This window comes from Chlamydomonas reinhardtii, chromosome 3 (assembly GCF_000002595.2).
Source record: "Chlamydomonas reinhardtii strain CC-503 cw92 mt+ chromosome 3, whole genome shotgun sequence".
NCBI lineage: Eukaryota > Viridiplantae > Chlorophyta > Chlorophyceae > Chlamydomonadales > Chlamydomonadaceae > Chlamydomonas > Chlamydomonas reinhardtii.
In genome coordinates, this window is record NC_057006.1 from 5,486,625 (window position 1) to 5,514,242 (window position 27,618).

Consider the following 27,618-nt stretch of genomic DNA (forward strand, 5'->3'; position numbering starts at 1 on the left):
GAGGGCTAGCGCTGAACAGCGCAACAGCCATGTCGGTCACAGCAGGCTGTTCCCGTGTCCTGTCTACATGAGGCTAGGCCACGGGGGTCGGGGCTAGGCCCAGCTCACTTCCAGACTGGCAAGCAGAGGCTGCACAGCTGGTGCTTGCACCCCTTGACTCCCCTGGCGCATCTGGCAGCTGGGGTAGGCGGACACACCCAGTCCTAGCCTTGACACCAGCGTCTTTCTTTGCAACTTTGGGGCAGTGGCCTGCAATTTTGTTGATTTACATAAGGCGCATTCGCCTGTCGTTCCATGAGAGTACACCCCGCGCCGAGTTTACGCACCCGAATCGCGGCACCCTCGGCCACTCCGTTGATTCTCTTCTCACCTCGCTCCACCTCAGCAAGCACGGCCTAAGGGCATACGCCCGGAAAAAAGCCCGAAACCACTCAAAATTCACCCTGCACGGTCAGCCCGCCCAGATGTTCCATCAACACCCACATCCAGCCAGCACCCACCACGAGAGGCTCACACAAACACCACACCAACAAAAACGGCAGCCGCGCGCGCGCGCGACGACCAGTCCCAAAACTGGCAAAAGCAGTCAGCCAACACTCATCGTTCACCCGTAGCACACAACCAGCAACTCTCCACGAGCTGCGGCCGGGTGCTGCGAGGTGCCCACATGCCGGGTGGAGCGCTTAGGCAGCCACCTTCTCAGAGAAGCGGGGCGAGGTGCCGTACATGTACTCCTCGAAGCGGCGGACCTCGCCGATCGAGCCGTAGCAGATCTGGGTGCGCTGGTCGCACACCAGGATGGGGATGTCCAGAGCGGACACGGCCTTGCCGTCGCAGCTGGAGGCACCGCCGGCCTTCTCGATCTGCGAGCGTGAGTGTGATGCGGTCAAAATGGTTAGCGCCAAATCCAAACACACATGCCTTGGACCCTGTCGGTGAGCGCTCACGCCACTCCCTCCACCCCTCCAATCCCCGGCTTCCCCTGCGTTTCCGCACCACTGCTCACCAGCAGGGCCAGGGGAGCAACCTCGAACAGGATGCGGAGCTTGGCCTTGGTGGTGGGCGAGGTCACGTTGGTGAACACACCCTTCTCCTTGACAATGATCTGGAACACGTCGGGCACCATGCCGCCGGTGTAGCGCAGGGTGTACTTCTCGCCCAGGTAGAAGTTGATCAGGCGCTCGTAGGCGGGGTTGTCGAAGGTGGCGCGCAGGTTGCCGGGGGCGAACATCTTGCCCTCACCTGGACGTTGATGACAAGCGAGGGGAACGGAATGGCGAGTACGGTAACTCGGATGCTGGGACCGGATCGGCGTGACCCCTCAAACCCGGGCGTGCAGACTGCCGCCTGGTTGGCTGGCTTCGTCCCTGATGAGCGCTCGCCTGCCCAGCCCGTCGTGCGCCCTGACCTAGGTCATTGCTCCATTGCTTCATTTCTCCCCTCCGCTCGCTCGCCTTCAGCGCAACACTAAGCTCCCGCTGAACGTTTGGGCACCGGCGTGGCTCACGCTCGCGCTGCAATCTCAGCCCACAAGCTGCCACGCGTCCCTTTTCTCGCCACCGCCGCCTGTACGGCTGTACCCATAACGTCCGGTCCCAGAGCCGAACTCACCGATGTGGGTGGTCTCCTTGACGTGCATCCACTTGCCGTCGTCCATCAGCAGGAACTCGTGGCAGCCGGGGGCGTCCTTCAGGGCAATGCAGAACACGGTGCGGGGACCGTAGATGCCCATGCCGGCAGCCACCTGCTCGCGGCCGGTGATGTTGGTCAGCTTGTCGCCGGGCCACACGCCGAAGATGGTGCCCACGGCGAAGTTGGTGTCGACGATGGACGAGCCGTCCAGGGGGTCGAAGGCCACGCAGAAGCCCTCCCCGCCCATGTCCACGGGCTCGGGCACCTCCTCGGAGCAGGCCAGCTTGCACACGTGCTGCAGAGGAGAGAGAGGAAAAAGAAAGGCGGAAGCGGGCATTTAGCCGTGGGATTTAGCATGGAAAGGCGCGGATCCTGCGGCGGCACCACAGCAGTCACACCCGCCCTCCCCTCCGAACCATGAAGCAGGATCCCCCGGCGGGGCTGGTGCGCCCGCCATAGCTTCCCCACACTCGCACACGCCATTGTTCACCCCCGCACACTGCTCACCGAGTACTTCAGGGCCTCGAACAGCAGCTTGTCAGCCACCATGTCGACGGCCAGCTGCTCATCGCCGAAGCTGTTCACGCAGGCGGTACCGGCGCACGAGGCGGTGCGGACCTGCAGGTAAAATTTGTCAATGCATAACATGTCTGGTCGACATTGCACGTGCCGTATGCTTGCTGGGCGTTTCTAGCTCGGCGATCGCCCCTCACCTTGTGGGCGATGGTGCGGGTGGCCTCAGCCATGCTCATCATCAGCTGGCGCAGCTTCGGGTCGGGGGTGGCCTCGACCAGGAACTCAGCCAGGCTGTCGCCGATCTGCGTACAGAAAAACCACGTTCACTTGCGTGCATGTGCGCGACCGAAGCCCCAGCTGCTCCAGCCCAGCCCGATTTGCCGGCTTACCTTGGCCTGGGTCAGAACGGCCGTGCGGCGAGACTGCACACGGGCAGCGCGGGTCGAGCGCTTCACGCGAGCGGTCACAGCGGCACCCTTGAAGGCCGAAGCGTTCGCCGAGGCGACGACAACGGGGGCGGTCGCGGCGCGGCCCATCTGCAAATATCACAGCCCATTGGTTAGAACTGTTGTTCAGGCAGGCAGCGCTACACAACAGAAGCGGGTTGGCAAGCGATGTCGTTGCGCCCCCACCTTGGGGGCCACAGCCGAGCGGCGCTCGCCGGCGATGGCACCGGCAACCTTCTGACGCATCATCATAGCGGCCATTTTGTATATAGACCCAAAAGCACTACCTCACTGCGAGGGCTGGCTGAAGTAGCCGGTCGCTATCGGCGATGGGCAACCCTATCCCATGCAAGCCTTGACGGTCGGGGAGCTGCCTGCCGAAACCAAACCGGTGTTCAATTGCATTCAACCCAGCAAAAACATGATAGAATATTTCGCTGCCTGGCAACGTGCGCGCTACGAAGAGGATTGTCGTTGGGAAATGCGACTTGCGCATGTTCAAGCCGGACGGACTGCCATATTTTAAAGCCGCGAGGACGGGAGTACACTTGGGAATTTGCAATGGGCAAGCGGGGGTTGCCGGGAGCTTGGCGAATCGTCAACAGGGAAAAGAAGCTGGCGGGTTTCACACGCGTGTCGTTTGGACTGCCAGATTTAAGCCCGCGTCAAGGTGCGTTGCTCACATGGCTTAATTGTGGGCCCAAAGCCCCATGTCAAGCCACTGCTAGGGGCCACGAACTCGTCGCTGGGGCACTTACGGCACGGGCATGTCAACGGTCAACACAGTTGCATGTCAGCAGCACTGCCGGAACACACCGGCACGCCTCCATGTGCCTTTCTCCGCAGCGTCCGCAGTGCCGCGCCTCCATGTGTCTTTCTCACCGGTGTGTCTTTCTATGAGCCTACGCACTAACATGGATCACGCGTGGAATCAAGCTGGGTCTACCTTGGTACCATAGTCTACTTGCACGAGGTGCGCACGGCACTGGCATAGCCCCACCCGAAGCAGAGGGCGTCCAGAGTAATAAGCGACACGCAGCGTAATGCAGCCTATGCACGCCTGTGACCGTGAGCAACGGAGCACATTAACGCGCCGCCTTGCCACGGCAGCATGGTTGCCTCAGCTGAGGGGAACCCCTGCCTCATCCACACAGAGCGCGGCAGCCCCGTCACCTCAGCGGCGTGCTATGCGCCATCCTTAACAACGCATGCAGCTACAGCGCAGCAGTGGCTCGCGCCAGACCCCTCATCACCCCAGAAGTCATTCAAATTGATAAGCCATTGTATCCAAACAGGCGCTCGCACTCAGAAGCAAGCTGCCGGATTTGCAACAATCCCCCATTCGCCTCTCACCTAGCGGCCTTGTCACGTTGCCCTGCCTTTCCCACCCCACCTGAAACCCTCAGTCCCAACCACAGCAGCCTCCATCGCTGATGCCCCCTGGAGCACTGCTCATTGCGCCCCGCCCAGGTTAATCAATTCCAGCTCACGGGCCGTCAGCTCACGGCGCGGCGGCCCGCCGCGGCCGTCCGGCCGCGTCACGTACGTGAGGCGGTTTTTGTTCTTGGCCGCGCCCATGGTGGCCGCCTTCATAGCGGACATGGGGTGCGGCGCCACAGCAGGCTTGGCCTCCGCCATGGTGGGGGCAGCTGCTGCAGGGGTAGCGGCTGCCGGCGCTGCGGCTGCTGCGGGCGTGGACGCGGTGCTGGCCGCTGCCAGGGCCTTCTCGTACTCACCGTCAGACAGGGAGCTGATGCGCACGCCCGCCGCCGTCACGCGCGGCGGGAACTTGATGGCCGGCGCGCGGCCCGACGTGGATGCGGGTGCTGCCGCGGCGGCTGCCGCTGGCGCTGCCGGTGTCGCGGCGGCGGAAGCTGCGCCGCCGGCGACCGCCTCCGCGCCCACCACCGCCACGAGCTGGCCCGCCGTCACCAGGTCGGAAGGCTTGACTAGGACTTTGTGCAGGAAGCCGGCCGCCGGCGCCTTGACGTCAATGGTCACCTTGTCCGTCTCGATCTGTGCAATCACCTCGTCCTCGCGCACAGCCGCGCCAACCTGAGAGGGGCCATTGGAGAGGCGAAGGGCCATTGGAGAGTGCGGGTAGCGGCGGAGGCGTGGCCGTCATTGGACGACGGTGTAGAGCCCAGTCAGGTGCTAGGTTGCCAGGGTGAGAACCGCCACAGGGATATACTGGTGTGCGGGTAGCACGGACGCAACGCAACCCACGGGAGCTATGCACATCGACCACCGTACTGTTAATATCCACCTCATGCCGCCCTCATGCCGCCGCGGCACCCAACTGCACATTCTCCTTTGTACGCTGTGCAGCGCCCCCGCGTGACAGCAAAGTCACCTGCCAGGCCCTGCCACAAAAGCAATCTTCGCGACAAACCCGTGCTGCCATGCACCCCGCGCCCTCTTCCAGGGCTTCATTCCAACGGTTCCAGCGTAACCGCGGCGGTTGTGGCTTGCACACTGTCACCCCTACTAGTCTTAGGTCCCGGGCCCTTTACAGAGCCGTGACCCCTCGGCCACCCAATTGAGCACGTCAGCCGCATTGGTTGATATCTATCCTCGCGCCGCAGCTAGCGCCAGCGCCACACACCCGATGCCAGTTCAAAGCGTAAGCGGCTATGCAACCGGCATCGCCCAACACGCACCTGCTTGAGCACTGCCGCAATTGTGCCCTCCTTGATGGACTCGCCCATTGGCGGCACCACTACATCGGGCATACGCAGGCTAGAGGTATGGCTCAGAAGCCGGAAAAGGCTTGATGGCGCCCCTGCCAGGCCCGGGATGCTCCATAGCGACGCGAATGCTTGTTGAGCAAGGTGTCGAGAAGACATTGTGATACAGTGCGGAAGAACTTTGGGACTGTGGCGCGATTGTTTCGGTAAGTCGCGAGAAATCAATAGGCGGCAGTCAGGTGTATGCGGAGTGTGGACTATACTTCTACTGTCCGTTTCGAAACTGCAAATGTTCAGACGAGAGAACTGCGACGACCGAATGAGCTACGTTCTGAATGGGTGTCCAAAACCCGGCACCAAAACCTTCGTGCTTGTTATGTAACAGTAGTCGATTGACAAGTATAACTTGAACAATTAACTGAGTACTTTGAATGCCAATACAACACACCAAGTTCCAAATTCTGGAAGGCCGCGCTTCCGCACATCAAATGTCTTAGCAGAAACATAGTTGATATCAAATGGCTGAAGAACAGACCGCCCTGGTGAGGTGCTCACTTGCAGAACTTAGCATGCGTCCAGCGCCGCGTCCCCGTCTGCTGATGCTGGGCTAACCGGGCATCTCCTTGCACTGTGCAGTCACTTAGCTGGGTCTTCGGGGCCTCGGCGCACGTAAAGCATGGTGTAGTCAACTTGTCCGATGGCTACACGGACAAAATCTGCTATCTTGCGGCCAACACCGCGGTCATCTATGATAAACGTTTGAGGCGGCAATTGTTCTTACAGGTGCGGGGTGACGTGGTCTGCGCCGGCGGATGTCACGGCTGGGCAGGGCGGGGATGCGGGTAGTGCAGGGGGTGGGTACGTGTCACACAGCACCACGTACTCCGACGCGCCCGCCAGCGGCCCTGGGACTAAGCAACAACATCCCTACGTACGCATACACACCCTCTGGGCATACACAGGGCCACACCAGCCCCATCACATGCATCGTGACCACGGAGGACCGCTCGCATGTGGTCACTGCGGACACGGGGCCGGAGGCGCTGCTGGTGGTGTGGAACGTGCGTACAGGGTTGCCCACGCGCACCGTGCAGCAGCCGCACCGGCACGGCGTGTCCACCATGGACATGTCGGCGGACGGCCAGTGGCTGGCCACCGTGAGCGCGGCTGACCCGGAGAGCGGCGAGCAGGAGGTGAGGAGAAGAACCGACGGCGGGTTCGTGGCAGCACAGGCAGGCGGTACAGCAGGTGTTGCTGAGGCTGGGCTGAGCTGAAGCAAGCAGAATGGCACAGGCAGCTGCGCCAGGCAGGATTGCTAAGACAGGACACGGTGGCTCAGGCGCGTGTGTGGCCGGTGGCTGCCAGCGGCCTAGCGTGGGGCGAAGGGGATCGGACACAGGCGGTCCGGGGGATAGGGAATGGCGCGGGGCGTTGCGGGCCAGCAGTCTGTGTGACAGTCGGCAAGCATCGTGTCAGCACCGTAGTTCATCGCCGTAGGGTGAGCGAGTAGCCAACCATGGTGCTAGCAGCATGCTGCCGCCGTGTTGGCTCAATCGTCCACCACTCATCCTGCCCACCCTGTACGCGCACCGTCCCACAGGTGTCGCTGTGGTCCATGGCGGCGCTGCTCACGCCGCCGGAGGCCGCGCCGCCCGGGCAGGGCCCGCTGCGGCCACTCGTCACCACCCTGGTGCCCGCCGGCGACGTGCAGCACAGCATCCGCTTCTCGCCTAACAACCCCGCGGAGCTCATCTCCAACGGCCGCCGCCGTGTGTACTTCTGGAGCTGGGCGCCGGGGTCGCCGCGCTTCCAGTACTACTCGCCGCCGCTGCGCTCGCGCGACTTCAAGCAGTCGGTGGGCGACTTTGTGAGCTCTGTTTTCGTGCCGGGCACCACACAGGCGCTGACCGCCACCACGGATGGCGACCTGGTGGTGTGGGACGAGCAGGGCATCGCGGCGCAGGTGGGTCCAGGCCTTGGGGGTGGCTTGGGCGCAGTCTTAAGAAGGGCGGTGCGTGGTGTGCGAGGGTTGTGGGCGAGCGCACCCGGCCAGGCTCTGGCACGTTCGCACACCGACATCAAGTTGTCGACGCATGGCTTGCCGCGCGCAGGTGGGCACCAGCGCGACCGACCGCCGCGCCATCAAGCTGATGCGCATCCACAACTGCCCCATCACGCTGCTGGCCACGGTGGGCGACTTCATCGTGTCGGGCGGCGAGGACGGCTACGTGCGCTTCTTCGACCCGCTGCTGCGCATTGTGGCGTGGTTCGAGGACCTGGCGGCGGGTGGGTGGGACCGGCGGCGGGTGGGATGGCTTGCTGCTGATGCATGGGCGGCGAGGGCTGGAATTTGGATTTCTCAGGGCTTTGCCGCCTATGCATGGGCTTTCCGTCTGGTGTGAGGCGTCGCGTAGGATACCGGTATTGCTCCCACCCGCTTCACATAACTGTGTTCGTGTCGCCGACAGGCCCGGTGACGTCGGTGGCATTCTCCGCGGTGCTTCCCGACCGGCTGGCCCACGCGGACGCAGCTGACACGCTGAACCGCTTCATGGTGCCGGACTTTGTGGTGGCCACACGCAACAGCCGCATCGTGTCCGTGCAAGTGAGGCACGGCGCGCGGCTGCGGGTTGGAGTGAGGGCAAGGACGAGCCGGCAACCAGCGCCGGAAATCCTCCTGCTTGGCCACCTCCACACGCCCCTTCTACTTTGACCTTCGCCATCCTACAACACTAGCACCATCCCTACCCCTACCCTGCCCCTGCTCCTTCTCCAGAGCGCCTCCTTCGAGGAGTACGACGCGGACCGGCGGCGCGGCAGCAGCGTGCTGGACAGCCTGCTGGCGGACGTTGTGGACCTGGCGGCGCACCCCACACGAGCCGAGTTTGCGGTGCTGGGCCGCGACGGCGGGCTGCAGCGCTGGGACTCCATCGCGCACTGCCTGCTGGGCGGCCGAGCCTTCGAGCGCCAGGTGGGAGCCTGCCTCACCTACAGCCGCGACGGCAGCCTGCTGGTGGTGGGCTTCGGCAGCGGGCACCTGCACATCCTGAACGCGGACGACTGCAGCGACCTGTACGTGATGCGCAACACGGCGGCGGGGCTGGTGCGGGTGGCGGTGTCCAACACCGGCAAGCACATCGCGGCGGCAGACGAGAACCACCAGGTGGGCATCGGTGGGCGTGTGGGTGCGGGCGGTTGCGGGTTGGTGTGCGCTATGAAATTGTGGAGGATTAGTTTGCATTCATGAAAGACAGGGAGTCGCTGCGAATGCGTGCAGCAAGTGGGCAGGTGCGCCATCCACACCACAAGCTGACTCCTGACTGTGCTCTGTTCATGCTGCGGCCTTCTCCTTGTGTGCCTGCAGCTGCTGCTGTACGCCTACCTGCCCTACAAGCACACCATGCGGTGGGAGTACGTGGGCCGCTGCAGGTCGCACCACGGCCCCATCGCCTCGGTGGTGTTTGGCGAGTCGCCCAGCGGGCAGACGCGGCTGCTGTCAGGTGAGCGGCAGGCTTCAGACCCAACCAGGTCTAGCAGTCGTCGCCTCATGAGCTTGCGACTGCTCTTCAACACCGTAGCGTAACGGTTTGAGCGCATTTACTCTCCAGCCCTGGCATATTAAATACATCCTTCACGCGCAGTGGGCGGCGACGGGCGAGTGGTGGAGTACGACCTGGCGGCCTCGTCCGTGGCGGCGGGCGTGCAGGTGGCATCCTTCTACGACTTCCCACCGGGGGGCGGCGCGCCCACCTCACTGTCCTTCGCGCCGCCCCTGGCCTACTTCCAGGCCTTCGCAGCCGACACGCACCTGCTGGTGTCGGGTGAGTGGGAGTGGGCCGTGCCTGTGTGATGATAGGGCGAGTTGTGCCATGGGCTCATGGGTTTGTGGCGTGGCATCGGCGGTGTCGTAATGGACTGCCTCTTAACTGACAGCCCTCCACCACTACCGTATGTACACACACTCCACGCGGCCCCGCAGACGACAGCTACAAGATTCGTGTGTTCAATCCCGACTGCCCGGCTGTGGAGGCCACCTTCCTGGGCCCCACGTTCGGCGGCCCCATCTCGCAGCTGGTTATGTTCAAGAGCCCCTCCGCCGCCTCCGACGGCGCCTTCCTGGCCTACCGCACCAGCGAGCGGGTGGTGGGGCTCATCGCCTGGCCGCTGGACGGCGACCCGGCGCGCACCATGGGCCTCATCGCGCACCCGGGCGAGGTGCGCTCCATCGCCATCAGCTACGACGGCCGCAAGCTGCTCACAGCGGGTGCGTGCGTATGGGTTTGGGGGAAGGGGCGGGGGGCGTTGGGGGTGGGAAAACTAGGTTGGGAGCTGGGCCGAAGTAGGCCAAGGCCATGGGCAAGGACTGGAGCGCGAACGTCTGGCACTCGTGCAGCGACATGTCAAAGGTGCATCTGAAGTCACTGATGCTGATGCTGGTACCCCTCCGCCCCTGTCCTCCCCCAGGCGCTGACGGCACAGTGGCCAGCTGGGACATCAACACGGCGCCGCTGGAGCGGTCCGCCACGGCGGCGGAGGGCGCAGGCGGCGAGGCGCGCTGGGCGGCGGTGCTGGGCGACCCGGACTTGCTTCGGGAGATGCGTGACTACTTCGTGTACGCCCAGATCAAGACGCAGGGGGAGGACGCATTGGAGCCGCGCGACGTGCCGGGTGAGCAGTAGCACCTGGCAGCAGTGGCTCTCGCCGTGCTTCTGCGGTATCGCGTGCCGGCTATGAGCCTGGCGTCGCCCGGGCCTACTAGCAGCACCCGTGCGCCCACACAACTGCCCGCCTGACCCGGTCCACAACCCGCCCCTTACCCCGCCGCCACGCGCAGGCACGGTGCCGGTGGACCTGGTTCCAGACCTGATGCGCTCCGCCGGCTTCTACCCCTCCGAATCCGACATCGACAACCTGCTGCACCACGTGCAGTACATGGCACACAGCCGCAACATGGAGTCCCTGGAAGTGGTGACCTTGGCCGACCTGCTGTGCCTGTACATCAACCACCGCCCGCTGTTCAACGTTACGCACGCCGACATCGTGGCGGCGTTCCGGGAGCTGGGCGGCCGCGGCGACCCAGGTTCGTGCGTGCGTGCGCGCATGGCTGCATGCGTGCGTGCGTGCTTGCGGAGATAGGGGTGATGGAGAAGACACTCTGGGGTGTGCGGGTTGTGATGGGAAAAGGAGCCGGGGCTGCGGGCGGCGAGAGAGCGGCGGGCAAGGGGTGGGAAGGGACGAGTATGAACAAGAACGTTGCTACTCGCCACCGTTTGCGACTACCATTAATCGAAGGCTGACCCCTGGCCCCCGTGTCATTCTCCTCGTCCCCCTCCACAGCCAAGCTGTCGCGCGAGCAGCTGCTGAGCCTGCTGCAAAGCACTGGCGAGCCGATGAGCGGCGAGGAGCTGACGGCGGCGCTGGCGGCACTGACGGGCGCGCACACGCCGGAGAAGTCCATGCCCGTCTCCGTGGCGGCCGAGCAGTTCAGCGCCGATGTGCTGGGCTTCGACACGACGGAGGCGGGCGCGGAGGCGGCCACGTAGTGGTAATGGCGGCGACGGCAGCTGGTGGGCGGTAATGTGGAGTCCTGCAGTCGGAGTAGGTGGTGTGGTGTGGTGTGGTGTGGTGAGGTATGGTGCGGGTGTGGGAGCTGAGCCGAACGCCAGTTGCGGCGTCATCCAGGCGGTGTGAGGACACTGGACTGAGTGCTGATGTTGAACAGGAGGGCTGACGCCCTGAGACGCGAACAGCAGGTCGCGGCGAGCAGCAGGACGAGCTGGATCCAGTGCCAAATTGGGCGCGCATGCTGCGTTATTTGTCCTTGCGTAAAGGTCAGACGTACAAATGTCCTCGGAGTCCTTATTTGTGCAACTGTTTACCACCCATTGGGACGACGTATGGAACCGCCCTGTCGAGTGCCAGCCTTAGGATGCGTGCAGCCTGGCTTGCTGTCTTTGCCGCGCTAGCACCTTTTCAACAATCTCTTGCTTTGCTCGATCTCTTAATCGCACAGCGCCAGTACTCGGGCTTCAGCACCTGTTCGCTCTTCACCCCTCCGGCGCCTTCCGCTCATCCATATCTCGCGACCTGTGGTCTGTCACTGGTGAATACAAACTCATCAGAAGTCTTAGTTCAGGCTCTCGGATGTGCCGAGGGCGAAGGCGCGCGACCCAACTCGACGGGTCTCATCGCTGACCATGGTGAGCGCCAAAAGGCACAAGCGGTCTGGGTTGATGAACCCGGTTGTCGACGCATAATTTCTTGGCGCTTGAGCATATCCAGGGTTTTGGGTCCACTCCGTTCTAGCTCTAGCGGTAGCTGGAAGGCCGCACTCTCGGCCTCCAGACCACACGCCAGTCGCACGCACCTCCCTCCACACGCCAGTCGCACGCACCTCCCTCCACCTTCGCGCCTTTGGTATGGGGCACAAACGCCTCTGCGCCCGCGCTACTCACATACATACCCTATCCTTCCCCCTCACCCCTGCAGGACGTGACTTCTTCATCCTAGAGCTCAGCCGCGGCGGCCGCGTGCGCACACGGCTCGGCGGTCGCCACGTGGGGCAGGGGCGGTACCTGTTCCCCGAATGGAACCATGTGTCTCCCGGCGCATGGAACGCCACTTTCCTGCTGTGGGCCACCGCCCGCCGAGACCTCCTGCAAGGCGCGCTGGCACATGCGCCGGAGGATGCTGTGGTGGCGGCGGGAAAGCAGGAGGATGCGACGGCGCAGGTGCAGCAACGCAGCCCGGCTGCTGAGCCGCGGCAGCAGCCGCACCGCCTGCCGCCGGGCTTCAACGCGCTGCTCCACACCAACTACCTGTGGCAGCTGCAGCACTGGTATGTGGAGACCACGCCTCGGAGGCCGCCTGTGCTCACGGCGCAGCTGCACAAGGGGGGACAGGAGGACGGCAGGAGCCCACTCACTGTCGCGGCAGGCAATCCTCAGCCCCGTACGTCGTTGTCCATGCTTTCCTCAGAAGCTGGGGCGGCGGGTAAGAGTCCTGCTTCTGCCAGTGCTCTGCTGAAGCAGCACAGGCAGCATCAGCACCAGCAGCACCAGCGCCGTACCAGCAGCCGGCGGCGGCATGCGCACAGGAGGCGGCTTCAGGAGTCTGCTGGTGCTGGGGCTGGGGCTGGTGGTGATGACGCACCAACCTCAGACGGCATGGCTGCCGCGGCTACAAACCCCAGCATGTGCACTGAAATGCACAATAGCAGCCGTGGCAGCAGCAGCAACAGCAGTAGCAGCAGCGCTGGCTGTAGCAGCAGCAAGCGCACAGCCATAAGCAGGCCGCTGTGCACGGCGGGCGCTGCCAAGGGCGAGTGGGTGCGGCTACCGGAGGGCGCCCGGGACTGCCCGCCGGGCGTGTGCCGGGGCCCACTGTCGCCCCTTCTGTACGGCAGTCCGGACAATGTGGCCATGGACTTCCACGATGTGTATGTGCCGTACAGCTGCCGGTACAGGTGGGGCCGCCCCGGTCGGAAGGGTTACTACGCATGTGTACTGCATCTGCGCCGATGGCGATTGTCCACGTGCTCTTCCTACCGTGTGCTCCTGCTGTTGTTGATCGTCCATGTGCTCTTCCTACCATGGCTCTTCCTCTTTATTACACCTGTGGTTGATCTACTCGAACCGTGCTGATAACTTTGTCGCATCACCTCTCATGCACGTCCCTCGCCGGATCCCCAACCGCGGGCCGCACAGGCTGTACACGCCCGATGAGGCGGCGGCCTGCCTCAGCGCCACTCGGCTGGTGGTGCTGGGTGACTCGAGAGCGCACGAGCTGCAGTGGTACCTGTCTATGCACTACCCCGGCGTGCACGCGCACCACCACCTGCTACTGCCGTACCGTGTGGGCATTCGCGCCCTGCTGGCGGCCGAGGCAGCGGCACTGGACAGCCGACTGGCGGCCGCGGCCCTTGGCGGCGGTGCAGGTGGAGGAGATGGCGGTGGGCCATCGGCTGGCACGGCGGAGCAGCAGGCTGTTGCTGGCACCACCACCACGGCCCCGGCCCCGGTGCCGACGCTGCGGGAGCTGATGAGCGGCTATGATGTGTTGGTGCTGTCCTCAGAGCTCCACGACATTGCGGGTGAGGGTGCCGCGGTGCCGCGGTAGGGACCTGGGTGCGGAACCTGTGGTCGTTGCTGGCTGATCCAGCGGGATGATGTCAAAGCATTGGGAGGGATGTTTCACAGTTGCCATGGTTGGATTGCGACCCAAATTACCGGTACTCACAGGCCCATCCACCCATTCATGCTGACTCCATTCCTTCTGCCTCGCCTACTGCCCCAACCCTTACAGACTACGAGCACGCTGCCGCGGACTACCTCCAGCCCTACGGACTGGACCCGGGGCTACCCGGCCTACGGGTGTCAGTGGCCGCAGTCACCAACAGCACCACCAACACAACTCACAACGCAACCCGCCCCGATAGCTTGGCAACGCACCGAAGCAGCACGGGACGTGCCGCCGAGGCACTGCACCCCGGAGGTGCGCCGGTGGGGGCGCAATGCGCGCCCGACACGCCGGAGCGCGCGCAGCTGCCCAAGTGGCGCCCGGTGGCGCAGTACCTAGACGCCCTGAGCGAGCTGGTCACGCGCTACGAAGAGCTGCGTGCTGAGCTGCAGCAGGCCGGCCTGCTGCGCGTGCGGCGCGTGCTGTGGCTCCTGCCCGGCTACCGGCCCGCCGCCACGCCCACCTGCCTGCCCAACCAGCTGGAGCGCATGCTGTGCCTCCAGGAGTGGGAGGTGGCACAGGTGGCGGGGCGGGCGGGCTGGGAGGTGCTGGACATGGGTACCATGGCGCAGGACGGCCCCGCGGCCTGGTGGAGCGACGACGTGCATGTGGGTATGGTGTAAAGGGGGGCGGCTACTTTGCTGTGGGAAGGGCGAGGGGGCGGGGCGCTGGGCATTGCCGGCAGCAAGATAGCATGCGTGCTGGGAACCCGGGAGGTGGGGCAAATGGACATCAATGTTTGGCAGGTTTGGGAAGGGGGACGCCTTTACGCCTGACGCACGTATGACGGAGGAGACGTGCGTGCCCTGTCGTCCTGTGCAGGTGTCTGGCGCAAGGTCGGGTCGCAAGCGGACCCACAGCGGGCTGCAGGTGATGCAGCTGCAAGCGCTCTTCAACGTGCTGTGCAACCCGCAGCAGGAGTAGTGTGTGGACTAGTGGTGGGATTGGGCACGTACATAGGGCAGCAGGTGGTTTGGGCGGGGCGGACAGTGACGAATTGGACAGACATGATCAGCGGACTGGTGTGGACTGGCAGGCCTTGGTTCCTCCCCGGGCCATGCATGTTGCAATTGATGCGATGTTGAAGCCGCAGGTGGGGGCGTAGCATAGTGATCCGCTGGGCCTTACGAAATGCAGGTGTAGGCGCGCACGGTAACTGAGTTGGTCAAAGTATTGGTGTCGCTTTATGGTCGTTACAGCCTCCAACTCACCACACGACCGTAGCAGCAGCACCACATGATATCACCCATATCATGTGTATTGCAATAATCATGATGGGCTTCATGGGCCCAACGGCCCCTCACGGCCTCACTGCGTCACCCGTAAGGCCATAACTGAATACCGTAGTGTACAGCCCTGGTCCATCTCTAAATACGGGATGCACGCCAGCCGTGCATGCCCGTTGTTCTCACCAACCTCCACGCCTCACACGGCTTTCCTTCAAGCTACCTCCACGGCTGCAAGACAATCAAGCCACAGCCTAGGGCCCCTCCCCATGCAAGTCCAGCACCTGGAATCAGCTTGGCAAAATCCAACCCCACTCCGCCGTGCACCATCTCCCCCCCAAGCCGCCCGACTACCTACGGTGATGTACAACGACTCGCATATGCAGCTGCAGGTCTCCTTGCCGCGCGATTGTTTCCTTACGGGATTGGTTCAACGTTAAGCCCCCCCCCCGGCCCCCCCCTTCTCAGCTGAGGTCCACGAGGTGGGGCGGAAGGCCGCCGGTCTCGCGGCTACCGCTACCACCGCTGCCTATCCCGCTGCCGCTGCTGCCACTGCCACCTGCCCCATCGCCGCCGCCGCCGCCGCCGCCGCCGCCCTGCTGCAGCCAGCGCTCCACCAGGTCTCGTACCGCCTGTGCGCACGTCGTCACAGCAAACCAGCACAGCGCGTGTGAGGCCACGAGCTTTGGGCGCCCCCAACATCTTAGGAATAAAATGTAGCCCAATGCATCCCAGCCAACTGCGTGGCACGTGTCATTGAGGTTCAGCGCCAGCTTCAGAGGGCCATCCCCGCCGGATCCTGTTCCTCTCACAGCATCGCCACCCGACCTCGCTGCCTTCTCTCTCCCATAGCACAACAGCACACTCACATCGCCCGCCAGCCACGCACCAGGTTGGGGTAGAGGTCCGCCTCCGACAGCGGGGCGCCGTTCACCGGGTCCGTGTTGTGCTGCAGCACCCACCTGCACGCACACGACGGCCCCGGAGGCGGGGCGGCGGCCGTGGCCAAAGGAAGACACGGGCGCATGAGCGTTTTGGCCGATGCCGGGCTACAACGGGCATGCCCACGCACCGGACTGTACGGCAGTGGCAGTACAAAGCGACCCACAGCCTACCGTACGGTACTTACTTCTGGGACAAGAACCCCAACGCCGGAATCAGCAACCCCGGCCCCATGAAAGGCTACCCCCCCCCCCTGTGTCCTCCTCCCGCACCACCGCTCTCACTTGCGTATGTAGTCAAAGTCGAATGTGGTGCCGCTGGGTCCGACCACAGGCACCCGCATCAGGCTGTGCGAGATGGGGCTGCGGCCGGGGCACACCGAGACGTGGCACGACAGCACAGGAAAGGACGCAGTTTGTCGGGGCCTCAGGTAGAGCCGCGCCGTACGATAGCAAGCACGTAACGGTAGCTGCAAATGTCCGCACTCACTGTGCTGCACGGGCCCCATCCCTTCTTATACAAGCCTGAAGCACCTCCCGCCCTCCCCACTCAACCCAGCCACTCACCAGCACAAAGCGTCTGGCGCCGCCTCTAGCGGCCGCCCGGGCCGCGGCGTTGTCGTGTCCAACGGCGGCGGCATGCGGCGGCCAAGTGCGCCCGCCGCGGACAGGCGGCACCGCAGCAGGTGCTCCAGATGCAGCCGCAACAGGAACAGCAGCGCGGGCGGCTCCGGCACGCCGTTGACGCTCTGAGGGCAAGGCACCGAGGGCTTTGCATACCGTTGTTGCTACTGTTTCACAACACACACGCACTCACACGCACACGCACGCACGCACGCACACGCATTCATGTATGGTACGTTGTACACACACCTACAGTATCCACGCACACATAAGCACGTGCAAACACATTCACCCCGTTCACAAACACACATGACACACAACGACACACACCCATTTATGCACCCACCCATCCACCCACCTCTCGGAAGTTGTCGCATGCGAACCACAGCTGCCCGCCGTCGTCGCTCCACTCCCACGCGCCCGCCACGGCGTCCGACCTCCTGAACAGCAGCGGGTGCAGGTTGGCCGGCGCGTAGGCATAGTGGCCGTTGTCATCGGGCTCCAGCTCCTCAAACTCCTGGGGCAGGAACTCCAGCTCTGCAGTCCAGACCCCGAAGAGGGGTATGAGGGGAGCATGAGCCGCAACAGGAGCATGGACACCACTCCGCCTCCCTCCTCCCCTGGCGCTCCACGCTTTCCTTCGAGTCGTGCCCTGGGGGAGCACCCCAGGGGGAGCTGCTTCGTTCCTGTGCCACTCACCCAGCGTTGGCCGGTTCAGCAGAGAGGCGATGACCTTACAGAACTTGACAGACTCCAGAGCGGAGGCGTCAAACAACTGACCGGGCACGGGGGCGTTCGGACGGGGGCCGTGATGGGACGGGTTGAGTGCATGAACGCGCTGCATCCAGGATCTCAGCTGGAAAGGAAGGGGTGCTTGCACCAGCTTGCACACGCCCGCCGCGCCCTTCCCCCCGCCCCGATGCAACGTGGAGCTCAACCACGAGCTCAAGCCCAATACTTGCTAGGCTGAGGTCCTCCTGATTCCGCGGCGCTGGCCTGCCACGCCCCGTCGGGTGGACAGTTCCGGCGAACTCCGGCCCCTGCCACTGACCTGCAGCTTTGAACCCGCCCCTGCTTACGCCCCTGCTTACCTGCACTATGAAGCTAATTGTGTTGCCAGCTATATACACGATAATAGATATGGCGCCGATCAGGACTCCAACGCGCACCAGCGTGCGATGTCGCCCTAACTGGGGAATGAGCCGCGAGAGTAGTACAGTAAACATTTTATGTTCGCTTATAGACTTTACAATACAGATCCAGCTGGTCGCGTAAACTCCGCGTCGTGGCTGTCCATTTGTATTCCTGTTTCTATTCAGACTTCCAGGGTCGGGCAGTTTGCCGCTTTGCCTGTATACAAATCGCTATCGGTCGACCGCACAGCGACAGTATTTGCGGGGCACTGGACGAGCGTACATCCGGTTGCAGGTGGCACGCGTGTCACGGCTGCTGTCCCATTCCTCGGGCCCGATTGCTTTAGGTTCAGCCCCAAAGCGTTGTTTTCGTAGTGGGCCAGTGAGGCAGTGATGGCAATCTCGCTCCGCGCTAGTTGAAATAGTTGAAACTGAGCCAAATCGCGTGCTTATAACGGCAATTGTGCAAGTGCAACAACTCCTGCCTCTCGCAGCCGCACCGTGGCCAATAGCCAATTAGCCATCACCCAGACGACCGGGAACCATATGAACATATCGTCATCTGCTTCACACATGGCGATGGCTAGCTATGTCCTGCAGGCAGCGTCTAAGTCGGCCAAAATACGCATGTACGAGCTACATCCCGACCATCCCTGTCAGTTGCCCCTGAGCCAATCAATGAGGCGCTCTAACCGGGCTCACAAAGCCAATAACTGATTGCATCACATGAACAGCTTTGCACGGCGTACATTTGTTCGCTTGCACCACAGGTCTCCATCACCCGCCACCACCCTACGTCCGACATGCTTTTAGCCCCCACTGCCTGCGTCCTGCACGCACGCCCACCGATCCGCACCAACGCCCAACGCTTTCACAAGCGAGACGCCGCCGACGCGCCACGCCAGGCCGCGCTACCCCCAACATCTGTATCCAAACTCCCCGGCCTCTCAATCCGCCAGCCGGTTGTGCGAGTGCGTGATGCTGAAGCCGCTGGGCTCCAGCACGATGAGCATCACGCCCAGCATCATGAGGAAGATGTAGGGCAGGCGGCTGCGGATGGACTCGCGGAACAGCGCCGCACCCAGCAGCACGCTCATGAGCACGTTGCAGCGCTTTATGGCCACCACGTACGACACCAGCAAGTGCCGCACCGCGTTCAGGAATAGCAGCACCGCCGCCAGCTCCAGCGCGCTCACCTGCGAGCAGCCAAATGGCATACATCGCATGCAAGGTGTTTGCATACATGCTGGGAGTGGGAGCCCCGACTGCGCCTCGTCCGACGCCACGCAGAGCACCAGCGCATCCTTTCATCCTAGGCCGCTTCCAGTCCCGCTCCCGCTCGTGCACCCGCACCGGCCTCCGGCCCGCCCGTGCACCCGCACCGCCCTCCGGCCCGCCCCCAGCTCTGCCGCCCCTACTGGCCTCCAACGCACCGCCTGCTCGCCTACCCGCTAGCCCACCATTCCCATTCCCACTTTCGTACTCAGGAACTCATTCCTGTTCCCCATTCCCAGCGCCGCTCCCTTCCCAGTTCCGCACGGCCTCACCGCTATCATGACTCCCAGGTTGTCCCGCAGCAGCAGCAGCAGCCGCGGCTCCGTGGCGCAGATGTACATGAGGGAGGCGCCGCCGATGGTGAGCCGCTGCACGGCGAAGTACATCCTGTGGTGGTAGAGGCGCGTGAGAGGGAGTGCATGTAAGCGTGTATGTGCATGCGGTGGCTGGTCTGGGAGTGACAGTACACTGCGTGCCGGGCATCCGGACACCACCAAGGCTGGCTCACAAGCGGTTTGGCACTTTATTTGCCCTGTTTGTAGCGCATCCTGCTCTGCGTGCGGACAGGTGTCTAACCCGTATGCCCAAAAGTGCTGCTGCGCCCCCGCCCCGCCCCCAGCGCGCCTCAGGCGCCCGCAACCCACCAGATGGATGGCCCCGTGAGCACTCCTAGTTTGTCCAGTGACGCCGTGATCGACCAGATCACCGCCACACCTGCACAGCCGCAGCAGCAGCAGCACAAGCCGCCGCAACGGCAGGCCACGCGCTCATGACCCAGCCAAGACATATGCACAAGGACCCGCTGTGCCCGCGCTTCGCGCCATCATGTGGGCATGCGCCCCTGCCCGCACTGCAGGACCCTCCAGACAGCAGTCGGCCGGTGACCACAGCTGCTCCCATGATGCACCTACAACACCCCATTCCATCACGTTCCCCAACCCTCGCCACACGACTACCCCACCCCCGCCCCTTCCGGCTCACCTATCATGAGCACCGTCCCCGGCTCCTGGTGCCACGGCAGCACCGCCGCCAGCGCCCCTGTGCCCGACGACCACGTCGGCCGCGCCACCAGGTCCGACACACTGGACGGCCGCCGTACCAGCCCCAGGTGCTTGCCGCCCAGCAACCGCCGCACGCCGCCGCCGAACACGCCCGCCCCGCTGCCGCCGGATCCCCCCGCAGCACCGTTGCTGACGGGTCCTGACTCCAGGTCGAGCCCTGCCCCGCCACCGCCGCCACCAGCGCCACCACCTGCCACCGCCAAGGCAGAGGGCGCCGCGCGCTGCATGAGCAGCCCGGTCGCCGCCGCTGTTGACGTCGACGTGGCAGTGAAGGCCGCGGCAGCGGTGGCGCCGGCGCCGGGCCCGCCGAGGAGCTGCAGCCCCCCGCCTGAAGCAGCCGCCGCCGAACCCGCTGCTAACGTGCCGAAGCTAGACGCCGAGCCCGAGTCCCCTGAAGACTTGAGGCCGGCGGCCCCGGCGCTACTGCTGCTACTGCTGGCACTGGCGGCTCGCAGGTTGAGCAGGTAACCCCCCAGCGCCACCACACACACGCCCGCCACACCGCTGCTGCCGGGCAGCTCGCCTGTGAAGGCGACAGCCGGTGGGTCCACGTGCTTTAGGGGAGACCCAGAAGCCAAAGGCAGGGTCCAAATTCCCCATTCTTGCGCGCCGCCGCACGATCCAAGCCCATCGCGACAGTCCAGGACGTACCCAGGAAGATGTATGCCGTCACGATGAGGATGGCTGGCGTGAAGGCCAGGTATGGAATGGTGAGGCTGAGCGGGCTCATGCACACGGCCCGCTGGTACATAAATCTACTGAGCAGCAGCAGCAGCGAGGACGACAGCGTGGCCGTGGCAAACACCTGGGGGTGCTTGACCGTGGATATGGATTGCCAGTGCCCAGATAGCACCACCCAGCTGACGCTGAATACCTGCAGGTGCGCCGAGGCTAGTGCTGATCATTGGGCAGTATGTATTCCAGAGGCGGAACCCACACACATGTGTATCTTGCTTGCCTAGCGTTCATTCCCACCGTACCCCGCCCACCCACCCCCACCCCGGCTCACGGCGTCAAGCAGCGCAGGCACAGTGACCAGGCCGTCGTTGGAAATCCCCCATGTCGTGCTGGCATACTTTCGCAGCGTGTCGATGCAGGTGTGCGTAACGGCCGCACACGCTGCGAGGACCAACCCCGTTACAAGCATTTGGGAAGTCCGATCGAGTCCTCGCTCAAACTTCACGGGCTGTTGGTCCAGTGCTCATGGGGAGACCAAAGAAACGCTCCGTTAGTAGTGGTTTATTAGGCCACAGACTTGAACCATTTGAACCAGTCTTCCAGTTCGCGTGCAACTTCCACCTTCAAGTGCTTATAACTTGTCGTTGATGTTATATCTGAGCAAACTTGAATAAGAGAGTTTACGCCTATAGATGTCGCTGCAAAGACGTTTGAGAAAAACTCCTGTCTTTTGATAACAAGTATTTCGTGCGATGCAAGGGCTCAATAATAATTTACAGCGTTCGATTGTAATGTGCACTACAATAGGCGTCAGAAAATCGCTTCGCTGGCTGGCCGGGAAGCTGACCAGTCGGCTTCGCCTTGTCGGTCACGCAGTGTGCATGTTGGCTGGCCAATTATCTTCATTAAGATTAACAGACACTGGTAGCCGGCACCGGCTTCTAGCTTCGCCGGAAGCCCCTGCATGGGACATCGGCCTGATGCAGGGTTCTGGACACACCAGTCCCCGAAGGAAGCGAAGTTTTCAAAGTGGGCCTGGCGTCCCACTTATGAGTGTATAGTTTCAGCCACAAAAATGTCTGCGCTTCGCATTCCCTGCGTTTCTGAAGTGGCGTCGACTTCGCCTCGCTGCATTCCGCAGCTTGCAGCCCGTCGCAGCTTGTCGCGCCGTGCCGGCCGCCGGGCGACAACTCAGGTGCTGAATTGCGCCGTCAATCCCAGGTCTACGCCCAGCATCAACGTTGCAGCCGCACTTGAGGCGCCGACTGCCTCGCGTCTCGCGTCCCCGGCCGGCGTGGCACCAGCTGCAGGCTCGGGAGGCTTTAACAGCGATATACTTGGGCTTGGGCAAGCCATCGTCGACTGGTCCGCCTCCGTCGACTTTAGCTTGCTCTCCACGTTCAATGTGCCGCTCGGCGGGCGACGGTAAGCTTGCAAAGTCTCAAGTAGTTATACAGGGTCGTTTGGGTGGGATCGGCCCCAGAGAAATGGTGTGTTTTTGTCGGAGCGATTTTGGCCTCACCGCCGAACAACCTTGTCTCCGCTGCGGTTTTCCCAAACCCAGCGTCATCACCGTCGAGGAGCGTGCGTCGGTGATGGAGACGCTTGATGAGATTGGCGCGCCCAGCCAGGTGAGGGCGACGGAGCGTGGTCGTCAGTTCCCCACAACCGCGCATGCCACTTGGTGCCCAACACCGCCGTCAGCCTGGCTAGACTGGCGCTCTCTTGTGTTTTCATTGTCGAACTTCAGCATGACTCTCAATTTGAGGGCATATCGTTGGCGGGACATAGCAAGCGTGGCCTTTCCGGGGCCTCACTTTGTCGCCGACGGCCCACATCCGCAACAGCCCCGGTCACACCGCCGACCCTGCTTTCCACCGCCCACCTCAATCTACTGCCCCTCGCCACACCTCATCTAATGCAACGCTTTCCATTCATTACCACGCCACCCACTCACCCTGTTGCATCCCGTCCACTGGCTTCCAGGTCAGCGCTGGCGGCTCCCTGGCCAACACGCTGGTGGGTGTGGCCCGCCTGGCGCGCGCCGCCGGCAAGGACCTGCGCGTGGCTCTGGGCGGCAGCCTGGGGTGAGTGGCTAGGGTTGGAGGGTTCGGGGTTGGGATACCGTATAAAGTGGAATAATGAAAGCGGGTCCAGGGGGTTGTCCAAGAAAGAAAAGAAAGGGACACAAGACGGAACAACAACGAGCTGCTGTACGCCCCATTACTGGCTCTTTCTTACGATTTGTGGCCCAACTCCCCTTCAGGACGGACACGCTCGGCCAGTACTTTAACTCCCAGCTGCGCAGCGCTGGCGTGCGCTGCCTGCTGGACACGCACCAGCACCACGCGGCGCAGCACGCGCTGCACCCCCAACCCCACGACCAGCACCCCCAGCCCACGCACCCCACCCAGCAGCCCCAGCAGCAGCCCGCGCACTCTGCGCAGCAGCAGCAGCAGCACCCCTCGCCCGAGGGCCACACCGGCACCGTCATGGTGCTCACCACGCCCGACGCGCAGCGCTCCTTCCTGTCCTTCTTCACCTCGGACCGCCTGGCGCTCAGCGAGCGGCTGCGCTCGGCCGTGCGCGGCTGCCGGCTGGTGGTGATGGAGGGCTACCTGTGGGAGATGGAGGGCGCCGAGGCCTACATGGCCGAGGTCATCCGCATCGCACACGCCGCGGGCGCGCAGGTGGCCATGACGGCCGGCGACCCGGGCGTGGTGGCGCGGCACCGGGAGGAGATGCTGCGCACCATTGCGCGCGGCGTGGACATGGTGTTCACGGTGCGTGGGGGGCGGCAGGGAGGCAGGGGTTGCGGGTCAGAGGGGGCGGGTCGGAGGGGGCGGGTCGGAGGGGCCGGGTCGGGGAGGAAGCCAGGGAGGCTGCTTAGGGTTTGGACGGGTAGTTCTTCCCAGTCCCGACATGGCGCGGAGCTGTGAAACGCCAGGGGGCACGTGGCTGGCTGCTGCGGCATTTGCCCATTCTCACATACGCCCACGCTCTCGCCCACCCGCAGAACGAGGACGAGGCGGCCAACCTGGCTGGGCTGCCCGGCCCGGCGGCGCTGGCGTCCTCGCCCACCGCCTCGGAGGAGGAGCTGGAGGAGGCGGGCGAGCGGGCGGCGCTGGCGCTGGCGGAGCTGTGCCCCGTGGCGGTGGTGACGGCGGGCAGCAAGGGCAGCTACGTGTGCGCAATGGGCGAGATCCACGCCGTGCCGCCGTACTGGCTTCCGCAGGGCCCCGTGGACACGTGCGGCGCCGGCGATGCCTACATGGCGGGTTTCACATACGCCATGATGGCGGGGTACGACGCGCGTACGGCGGGCGAGTTCGCCAGCCGCGTGGCGAGCGCCGTGATCGGGCGGTACGGCCCGCACCTGAGTGACGAGGACGCGGAGGACCTGGTGGGGCAGCTGCCTGAGCACACCGGGCCCATGCGGGTGGCGCTGGGCGGCGCGGCGGGGCAGCTGGAGCTGGGCGGTGGGGCCGGCGGCTTCTCCTTTTAAAGGGAGGAGACGAAGGTGTGGAGAGGAGCGCGGAGTGGCGAGTGGCGCGTTGGTGCGACGGTGCGGTCCCCGCACCTGCATTGCATGTGGCATGTGCGCTTGGCGCCGCACAGGCGCTGTCCTGGAGAGGGAGCGAGGAAGGGCGCGGGAGGCGGGGGCGTGAGCAGGCACAGGCTGCCGCGCGCGCGGTAAGAGTGATGGAGATGGAGTTCGGGTACGAGAGGGCTTGAATTCAAACGCGTGTCGAGCAGAGTATGAGCGCTTCTTTTTATATTATTTGCTGCGGCTGCTGCTGGCTGAGGCGGTAATGGGAAGGCGCTGCGCCCCACCGGGGTGTGTGTATGAACATGACATGACAGTGGCAGGGTGTGCATACTTCGCAGTCAGACATGAACATCTTGACTTTCCAAACATAACACATGGCAGTCGTGCTGCCCGCAATATGGACCTTGTCCTTACCCCGACTTTGAACTTTGACTTCTGACATGACGACTGACGACGTTTTGACTCGAGGCTGTTGACGGCTGACCAGATTCGGAATGCGCAGCGTGCTTAGATTGTTTTTGTGGTCCCCTGCCTGCCGCGGTGCTGCACACGCGGGTCTGCACTCTTGCTACCGGGGTTCAGCGGCAGGGGCCGGTTGCGGAGGTGGGCGTGCGCGTGTGAGCCGCGTGAGCTCTTCGGAGCTGAGGGGGAACTTGTGTACTGTTGGTTGGTCTGCCCCTGAGAGGGGCCGCCCTGTGTACGATAGCTTTCGGTTTTGTTTCTGCCTGTTTCAGCCTGCTATTCGGTTTGACTCAAGAAGTGGAATTAATGCCTCATGGAGATCCCTGCGCGGGAGGCAAGGCGGGATCCGCTTTCTCACGATTGATTTTTACGCTCGCCCGTGCTTTCACGCTCCCTGCACCGCCAGTTCATGTTGACGGTGTGCGGACTTGATGCGGCGGAGGTCCCAGTGTGTTGGAGTGACGCATCGGAAGACCAGGGCGTGCATGGGGTGGGCACCCGGCCGGTGAGCCATCGCCGCGAGCCAGCGCCCGCCTCGCCTGTTCGTCCATTTTCCAAGGTGCCTGCGCCCTCGGCTTGTAACTTAAGACCAGTTGATTTGCTCTCGCGTCATTCAGCAACAACCCGTAGTAACTGCGGCGCAGCCCGCTCCCGCCTCGGCACTCGCCGGTGCGCGCGAGGCCGCTGCTGGGTCGCCGCGCTCAGCTGCGCGCAGCCGCGTGCCGTTGCACCGAACTTCTCTCATTACGGTTCCGTGGACATGAGCTGCGACGCCTGCGGTGTGGCCGCGGCGCCAGTCGCGGGCGCTGGCGCTTGCCCGGCGGGGCCGACAGCCATTTACGAGCTTTACAAAGGTGACAGACTCGTCCTGCACTCCATTCCCGCCTCCTGCATCGAGCAGCGCGACAAGTGCTTCAAGGACAGGTCAGGCTCTGCGGCGGGGGCTGGAAATACCAACCGACACTGACCCCACTAGCGGAGCGTCGGCACAGTGTCGTGGGGGCGGAGGATGAGTCACCGGGTCGCTTTCCGTCTTGCCTTCCTTTCCACACGCACCCACCCCCTTTCCGTTGCATGCACTCGCCCCCTCTCCTCCTCGCACACGACACACTCGCTGCCCTGCAGCTCCTCACTAATGAGCGGCAGTGTGCTGTTCTTCAAGGGACTGCGGCACCAGCCCAGCGGCCAGCAAGTGGGGTCCGGCGTGGCCAGGTTCGGTGAGCGGCCAGGGCGGCCAGCAGGCGGGGGCGGCGGGGTCGGGCAGGCGGGAGACGGCAGCGCATCGCGGGGAGCTGCAACATGTGCTGCACTTACGGAGCCTGCGGAGGTGCAGGCGCTGCCCGCAGATCACGTCGCCGCTACGTGTGCAGTGTATTGAGGCGGCGAGGCCCTGTGAAGCCAGTTGTGCTGCCGCTGTGCGTTCCAACCTCCATCCCCAGTTCCCCACCCGCTCCCTGCAGGCGACCGGGACCGTGTGAACCAGACTGTGTTCGCCTCGCTGCACGACCTACAACGCGTGTGTGAGTGGTGATCAAAGCTGTGGTCAGGCTGTGTGGGATTGAAACCCGTGGATGAACCTTTGTGCAGGAATTGTGCGAGCTGATTTGGGCGCGCTGACCACCATCACCGTTCCCTTGGTAGCTGCACTCCTTCAGTATCACTTGGCACCATGGCTGCCCCCACTTCGGGCTTGGACCCAATGCTCCTCCTCTCAACCCCGCTCCCAAGACCACTCCCGCACTCCCGCACCCCTTCACCTCAGGGGAGTCGCACGAGCGCATGGAGGCCGCCAAGCCGCCGCACCAGCGCCACCCCGGCGGCCCCTACGTCTACTTCGCACACAACGACATGGCCAACACCGCCAACGCCTGCGGTGGCCAGCCGCCCCCCAGCTACTGCGACTGCCGCCCGGGCGGCCCCGGCCCCGGCTGCCTGCTCCGCACACGCGACTTTGACTTCCGCGGCCACTGCGAGCGGCAGCCGCTGCCGCACCTGCCGGAGGAGGCGGAGGCGTGCGGCATTGAGGTGCGCGGGCGGGCGTGGAAGCGGGCAAGGCAAGGAAGCAGGGCGAGGCTTGGGTGGGTAGGGGTGCGCTGAGCGCTTGCGACGTTGGCAGGCTGCTGCCAGCTTGTGCGTTTGGTGATGCATCACTCAAAGCGCACGCTTTGTGTTCTGCTTAACCCCACCAACACACACATCGGACATGTCCATTGCCCCTTTAGCACCCTGCCACACTGGTTAGGATGGTAGTGTTTCCCTGTGACCCCCCTGCCGGCCAACCATCAACACCCCTGCAGTGGAACGAGCTGCGTGCGGCGCTGTCCTACGACAATCTGGTGGGGCTGGCATTCATACACGACCCCGGCCACGACCCGCGCCAGCACAAGGCGGCGGCGGACGCGCTGAGGCAGCGGGTGGCGGAGGCGGCGGCACACGCGGCGCGAGAGGCAGCGCTGGCGCGCAGCGGCGGGGCGGCGCTCGGGGATGCGTACAGAGTGGACGACGAGGGCGGTGCTGAGCAGCAGGGTGGGCGGAGGGAGGCGCAGGTGTTGGCCGGTCGCGGCGACGGTGGTGGAGCCACGGCGGCGGAGGCGGAGGCAGAGCAGGAGGAGGGGGAGCAGGAGGTCGCCGCCCGCGGCGAGCGCGCGCTGACGTCACCAGCGGTGCCGCGTCTGGAGATGTACGTGTTCATTTTGGAGCAGGAGCACGGCGTGAATGGGCACCTGCTGGTGGAGGAGCAGGTGGGCGAGGGGGAGATGGGCGAGGCGGAGAGGTCCGGGCGGCGGCGGCGGACGGTCGGCCGCGCGGTGACGTTTGACGAGTACCTGGCGCGCTGGCATCAGCGCCACGGCAGCGGCGCAGAGAGTCAGGCAACGAAGGCCCGGCGGGTCATGTGCCCGGAGCCGGCCGGGGCAGTGGCGGAAGAGGCGTAGAGGGTGGTGGACACACGTACGGCGAGTGACGGGCGCCGGTCGGTTGGTTGTGCACAGGCAGCATTGGCACATACGACGGAGACGTGTGGGCATTCGGCTGCACAGGCGCTGACGTGTGTGTGAGGAGGCCAAGAGGCTGGGACGCTGTTGCATTGCTCAGCGTTGTTCTGTTCGGGGAGTGGCGACGCTCCCCGAGTAACCTGAATCGTGACCTGA

The 27,618-nt window shown here is 64.0% G+C and overlaps 8 protein-coding genes across 9 annotated transcripts; 4 read left to right on the forward strand and 4 right to left on the reverse strand.

Annotated features, from left to right (window-relative positions):
* Window positions 1–253: 253 nt before the first annotated feature.
* Window positions 254–2,866, reverse strand: CHLRE_03g185550v5 (uncharacterized protein). Its single transcript, XM_001691945.2, has 7 exons — window positions 2,781–2,866; window positions 2,538–2,684; window positions 2,346–2,450; window positions 2,140–2,250; window positions 1,612–1,927; window positions 1,007–1,242; window positions 254–863 (listed from the first exon to the last, which is right to left on the reverse strand). The coding sequence occupies exons 1-7, from the start codon at window positions 2,841–2,843 to the stop codon at window positions 684–686; spliced, it is 1,158 nt and encodes a 385-aa protein (XP_001691997.2). The 5' UTR covers window positions 2,844–2,866; the 3' UTR covers window positions 254–683.
* Window positions 2,867–3,270: 404 nt separating this feature from the next.
* On the reverse strand, window positions 3,271–5,539 carry CHLRE_03g185600v5 (uncharacterized protein). The gene is made up of 2 exons (XM_001691946.2): window positions 5,255–5,539; window positions 3,271–4,649 (listed from the first exon to the last, which is right to left on the reverse strand). The coding sequence occupies exons 1-2, from the start codon at window positions 5,324–5,326 to the stop codon at window positions 4,047–4,049; spliced, it is 675 nt and encodes a 224-aa protein (XP_001691998.2). The 5' UTR covers window positions 5,327–5,539; the 3' UTR covers window positions 3,271–4,046.
* Window positions 5,540–5,680: 141 nt separating this feature from the next.
* On the forward strand, window positions 5,681–11,294 carry CHLRE_03g185650v5 (uncharacterized protein). Its single transcript, XM_043061102.1, has 13 exons — window positions 5,681–5,823; window positions 5,918–6,064; window positions 6,244–6,474; window positions 6,882–7,244; window positions 7,393–7,567; window positions 7,750–7,886; window positions 8,058–8,444; window positions 8,646–8,781; window positions 8,923–9,102; window positions 9,261–9,545; window positions 9,746–9,949; window positions 10,116–10,361; window positions 10,619–11,294. The coding sequence occupies exons 1-13, from the start codon at window positions 5,800–5,802 to the stop codon at window positions 10,822–10,824; spliced, it is 2,721 nt and encodes a 906-aa protein (XP_042926231.1). The 5' UTR covers window positions 5,681–5,799; the 3' UTR covers window positions 10,825–11,294.
* Window positions 11,295–11,356: 62 nt separating this feature from the next.
* CHLRE_03g185700v5 (uncharacterized protein) lies at window positions 11,357–14,698 on the forward strand. Its single transcript, XM_043061103.1, has 4 exons — window positions 11,357–12,746; window positions 12,988–13,373; window positions 13,586–14,127; window positions 14,342–14,698. Exons 1-4 carry the CDS (start codon window positions 11,701–11,703, stop codon window positions 14,441–14,443), a joined length of 2,076 nt encoding a protein of 691 aa, XP_042926232.1. The 5' UTR covers window positions 11,357–11,700; the 3' UTR covers window positions 14,444–14,698.
* Window positions 14,699–14,700: 2 nt separating this feature from the next.
* On the reverse strand, window positions 14,701–17,616 carry CHLRE_03g185750v5 (uncharacterized protein). Its single transcript, XM_001691947.3, has 7 exons — window positions 17,402–17,616; window positions 17,010–17,085; window positions 16,669–16,847; window positions 16,254–16,435; window positions 15,972–16,049; window positions 15,635–15,707; window positions 14,701–15,377 (listed from the first exon to the last, which is right to left on the reverse strand). The coding sequence occupies exons 1-7, from the start codon at window positions 17,534–17,536 to the stop codon at window positions 15,210–15,212; spliced, it is 891 nt and encodes a 296-aa protein (XP_001691999.2). The 5' UTR covers window positions 17,537–17,616; the 3' UTR covers window positions 14,701–15,209.
* Window positions 17,617–17,670: 54 nt separating this feature from the next.
* CHLRE_03g185800v5 (uncharacterized protein) lies at window positions 17,671–21,256 on the reverse strand. The gene is made up of 6 exons (XM_043061104.1): window positions 20,789–21,256; window positions 20,431–20,653; window positions 19,700–20,302; window positions 19,363–19,432; window positions 18,991–19,105; window positions 17,671–18,639 (listed from the first exon to the last, which is right to left on the reverse strand). The coding sequence occupies exons 1-6, from the start codon at window positions 20,924–20,926 to the stop codon at window positions 18,391–18,393; spliced, it is 1,398 nt and encodes a 465-aa protein (XP_042926233.1). The 5' UTR covers window positions 20,927–21,256; the 3' UTR covers window positions 17,671–18,390.
* A 110-nt stretch (window positions 21,257–21,366) lies between these two features.
* Window positions 21,367–25,063, forward strand: CHLRE_03g185850v5 (uncharacterized protein). The gene is made up of 5 exons (XM_043061105.1): window positions 21,367–21,882; window positions 22,022–22,088; window positions 22,444–22,544; window positions 22,724–23,240; window positions 23,474–25,063. Exons 1-5 carry the CDS (start codon window positions 21,533–21,535, stop codon window positions 23,960–23,962), a joined length of 1,524 nt encoding a protein of 507 aa, XP_042926234.1. The 5' UTR covers window positions 21,367–21,532; the 3' UTR covers window positions 23,963–25,063.
* A 53-nt stretch (window positions 25,064–25,116) lies between these two features.
* Window positions 25,117–27,618, forward strand: CHLRE_03g185900v5 (uncharacterized protein). 2 transcript variants are annotated; one of them, XM_043061106.1, is made up of 5 exons: window positions 25,117–25,393; window positions 25,595–25,686; window positions 25,930–25,989; window positions 26,232–26,494; window positions 26,767–27,618. In XM_043061106.1, the coding sequence occupies exons 1-5, from the start codon at window positions 25,230–25,232 to the stop codon at window positions 27,400–27,402; spliced, it is 1,215 nt and encodes a 404-aa protein (XP_042926236.1). In that variant the 5' UTR covers window positions 25,117–25,229; the 3' UTR covers window positions 27,403–27,618. The 2 variants fall into 2 exon arrangements, with proteins under 2 accessions (XP_042926236.1, XP_042926235.1); XM_043061107.1 differs by lacking the exons at window positions 26,232–26,494; window positions 26,767–27,618 and having other exon boundaries at window positions 25,930–26,108.

Coding starts and splice junctions, on each gene's coding strand:
- CHLRE_03g185850v5 (XM_043061105.1), top strand. CDS start 21,533: ATGTCTGCGCTTCGCATTCCCTGCGTTTCTGAAGTGGCGTCGACTTCG. Junction 22,089..22,443: donor AGATTGGCGCGCCCAGCCAG/GTGAGGGCGACG, acceptor ACTGGCTTCCAG/GTCAGCGCTGGCGGCTCCCT. Junction 23,241..23,473: donor GCGTGGACATGGTGTTCACG/GTGCGTGGGGGG, acceptor GCCCACCCGCAG/AACGAGGACGAGGCGGCCAA.
- CHLRE_03g185700v5 (XM_043061103.1), top strand. CDS start 11,701: ATGGGGCACAAACGCCTCTGCGCCCGCGCTACTCACATACATACCCTA. Junction 13,374..13,585: donor AGAGCTCCACGACATTGCGG/GTGAGGGTGCCG, acceptor CAACCCTTACAG/ACTACGAGCACGCTGCCGCG. Junction 14,128..14,341: donor GGTGGAGCGACGACGTGCAT/GTGGGTATGGTG, acceptor CGTCCTGTGCAG/GTGTCTGGCGCAAGGTCGGG.
- CHLRE_03g185600v5 (XM_001691946.2), bottom strand. CDS start 5,326: ATGCCCGATGTAGTGGTGCCGCCAATGGGCGAGTCCATCAAGGAGGGC. Junction 4,650..5,254: donor TTGCGGCAGTGCTCAAGCAG/GTGCGTGTTGGG, acceptor GGCCCCTCTCAG/GTTGGCGCGGCTGTGCGCGA.
- CHLRE_03g185800v5 (XM_043061104.1), bottom strand. CDS start 20,926: ATGCTTGTAACGGGGTTGGTCCTCGCAGCGTGTGCGGCCGTTACGCAC. Junction 20,303..20,430: donor GACGGCATACATCTTCCTGG/GTACGTCCTGGA, acceptor TCGCCTTCACAG/GCGAGCTGCCCGGCAGCAGC. Junction 19,106..19,362: donor CTCACGGGGCCATCCATCTG/GTGGGTTGCGGG, acceptor CTACCACCACAG/GATGTACTTCGCCGTGCAGC.
- CHLRE_03g185900v5 (XM_043061106.1), top strand. CDS start 25,230: ATGAGCTGCGACGCCTGCGGTGTGGCCGCGGCGCCAGTCGCGGGCGCT. Junction 25,687..25,929: donor GTCCGGCGTGGCCAGGTTCG/GTGAGCGGCCAG, acceptor CGCTCCCTGCAG/GCGACCGGGACCGTGTGAAC. Junction 26,495..26,766: donor CGGAGGCGTGCGGCATTGAG/GTGCGCGGGCGG, acceptor ACACCCCTGCAG/TGGAACGAGCTGCGTGCGGC.
- CHLRE_03g185650v5 (XM_043061102.1), top strand. CDS start 5,800: ATGGCTGAAGAACAGACCGCCCTG. Junction 6,065..6,243: donor GGCGGCAATTGTTCTTACAG/GTGCGGGGTGAC, acceptor GGGCATACACAG/GGCCACACCAGCCCCATCAC. Junction 10,362..10,618: donor GGGCGGCCGCGGCGACCCAG/GTTCGTGCGTGC, acceptor CCCCCTCCACAG/CCAAGCTGTCGCGCGAGCAG.
- CHLRE_03g185750v5 (XM_001691947.3), bottom strand. CDS start 17,536: ATGTTTACTGTACTACTCTCGCGGCTCATTCCCCAGTTAGGGCGACAT. Junction 16,848..17,009: donor GCTGAACCGGCCAACGCTGG/GTGAGTGGCACA, acceptor TCTGGACTGCAG/AGCTGGAGTTCCTGCCCCAG. Junction 16,050..16,253: donor GCGCCAGACGCTTTGTGCTG/GTGAGTGGCTGG, acceptor CCCCGGCCGCAG/CCCCATCTCGCACAGCCTGA.
- CHLRE_03g185550v5 (XM_001691945.2), bottom strand. CDS start 2,843: ATGATGCGTCAGAAGGTTGCCGGTGCCATCGCCGGCGAGCGCCGCTCG. Junction 2,451..2,537: donor CCGTTCTGACCCAGGCCAAG/GTAAGCCGGCAA, acceptor TTCTGTACGCAG/ATCGGCGACAGCCTGGCTGA. Junction 864..1,006: donor TTGCTCCCCTGGCCCTGCTG/GTGAGCAGTGGT, acceptor TCACGCTCGCAG/ATCGAGAAGGCCGGCGGTGC.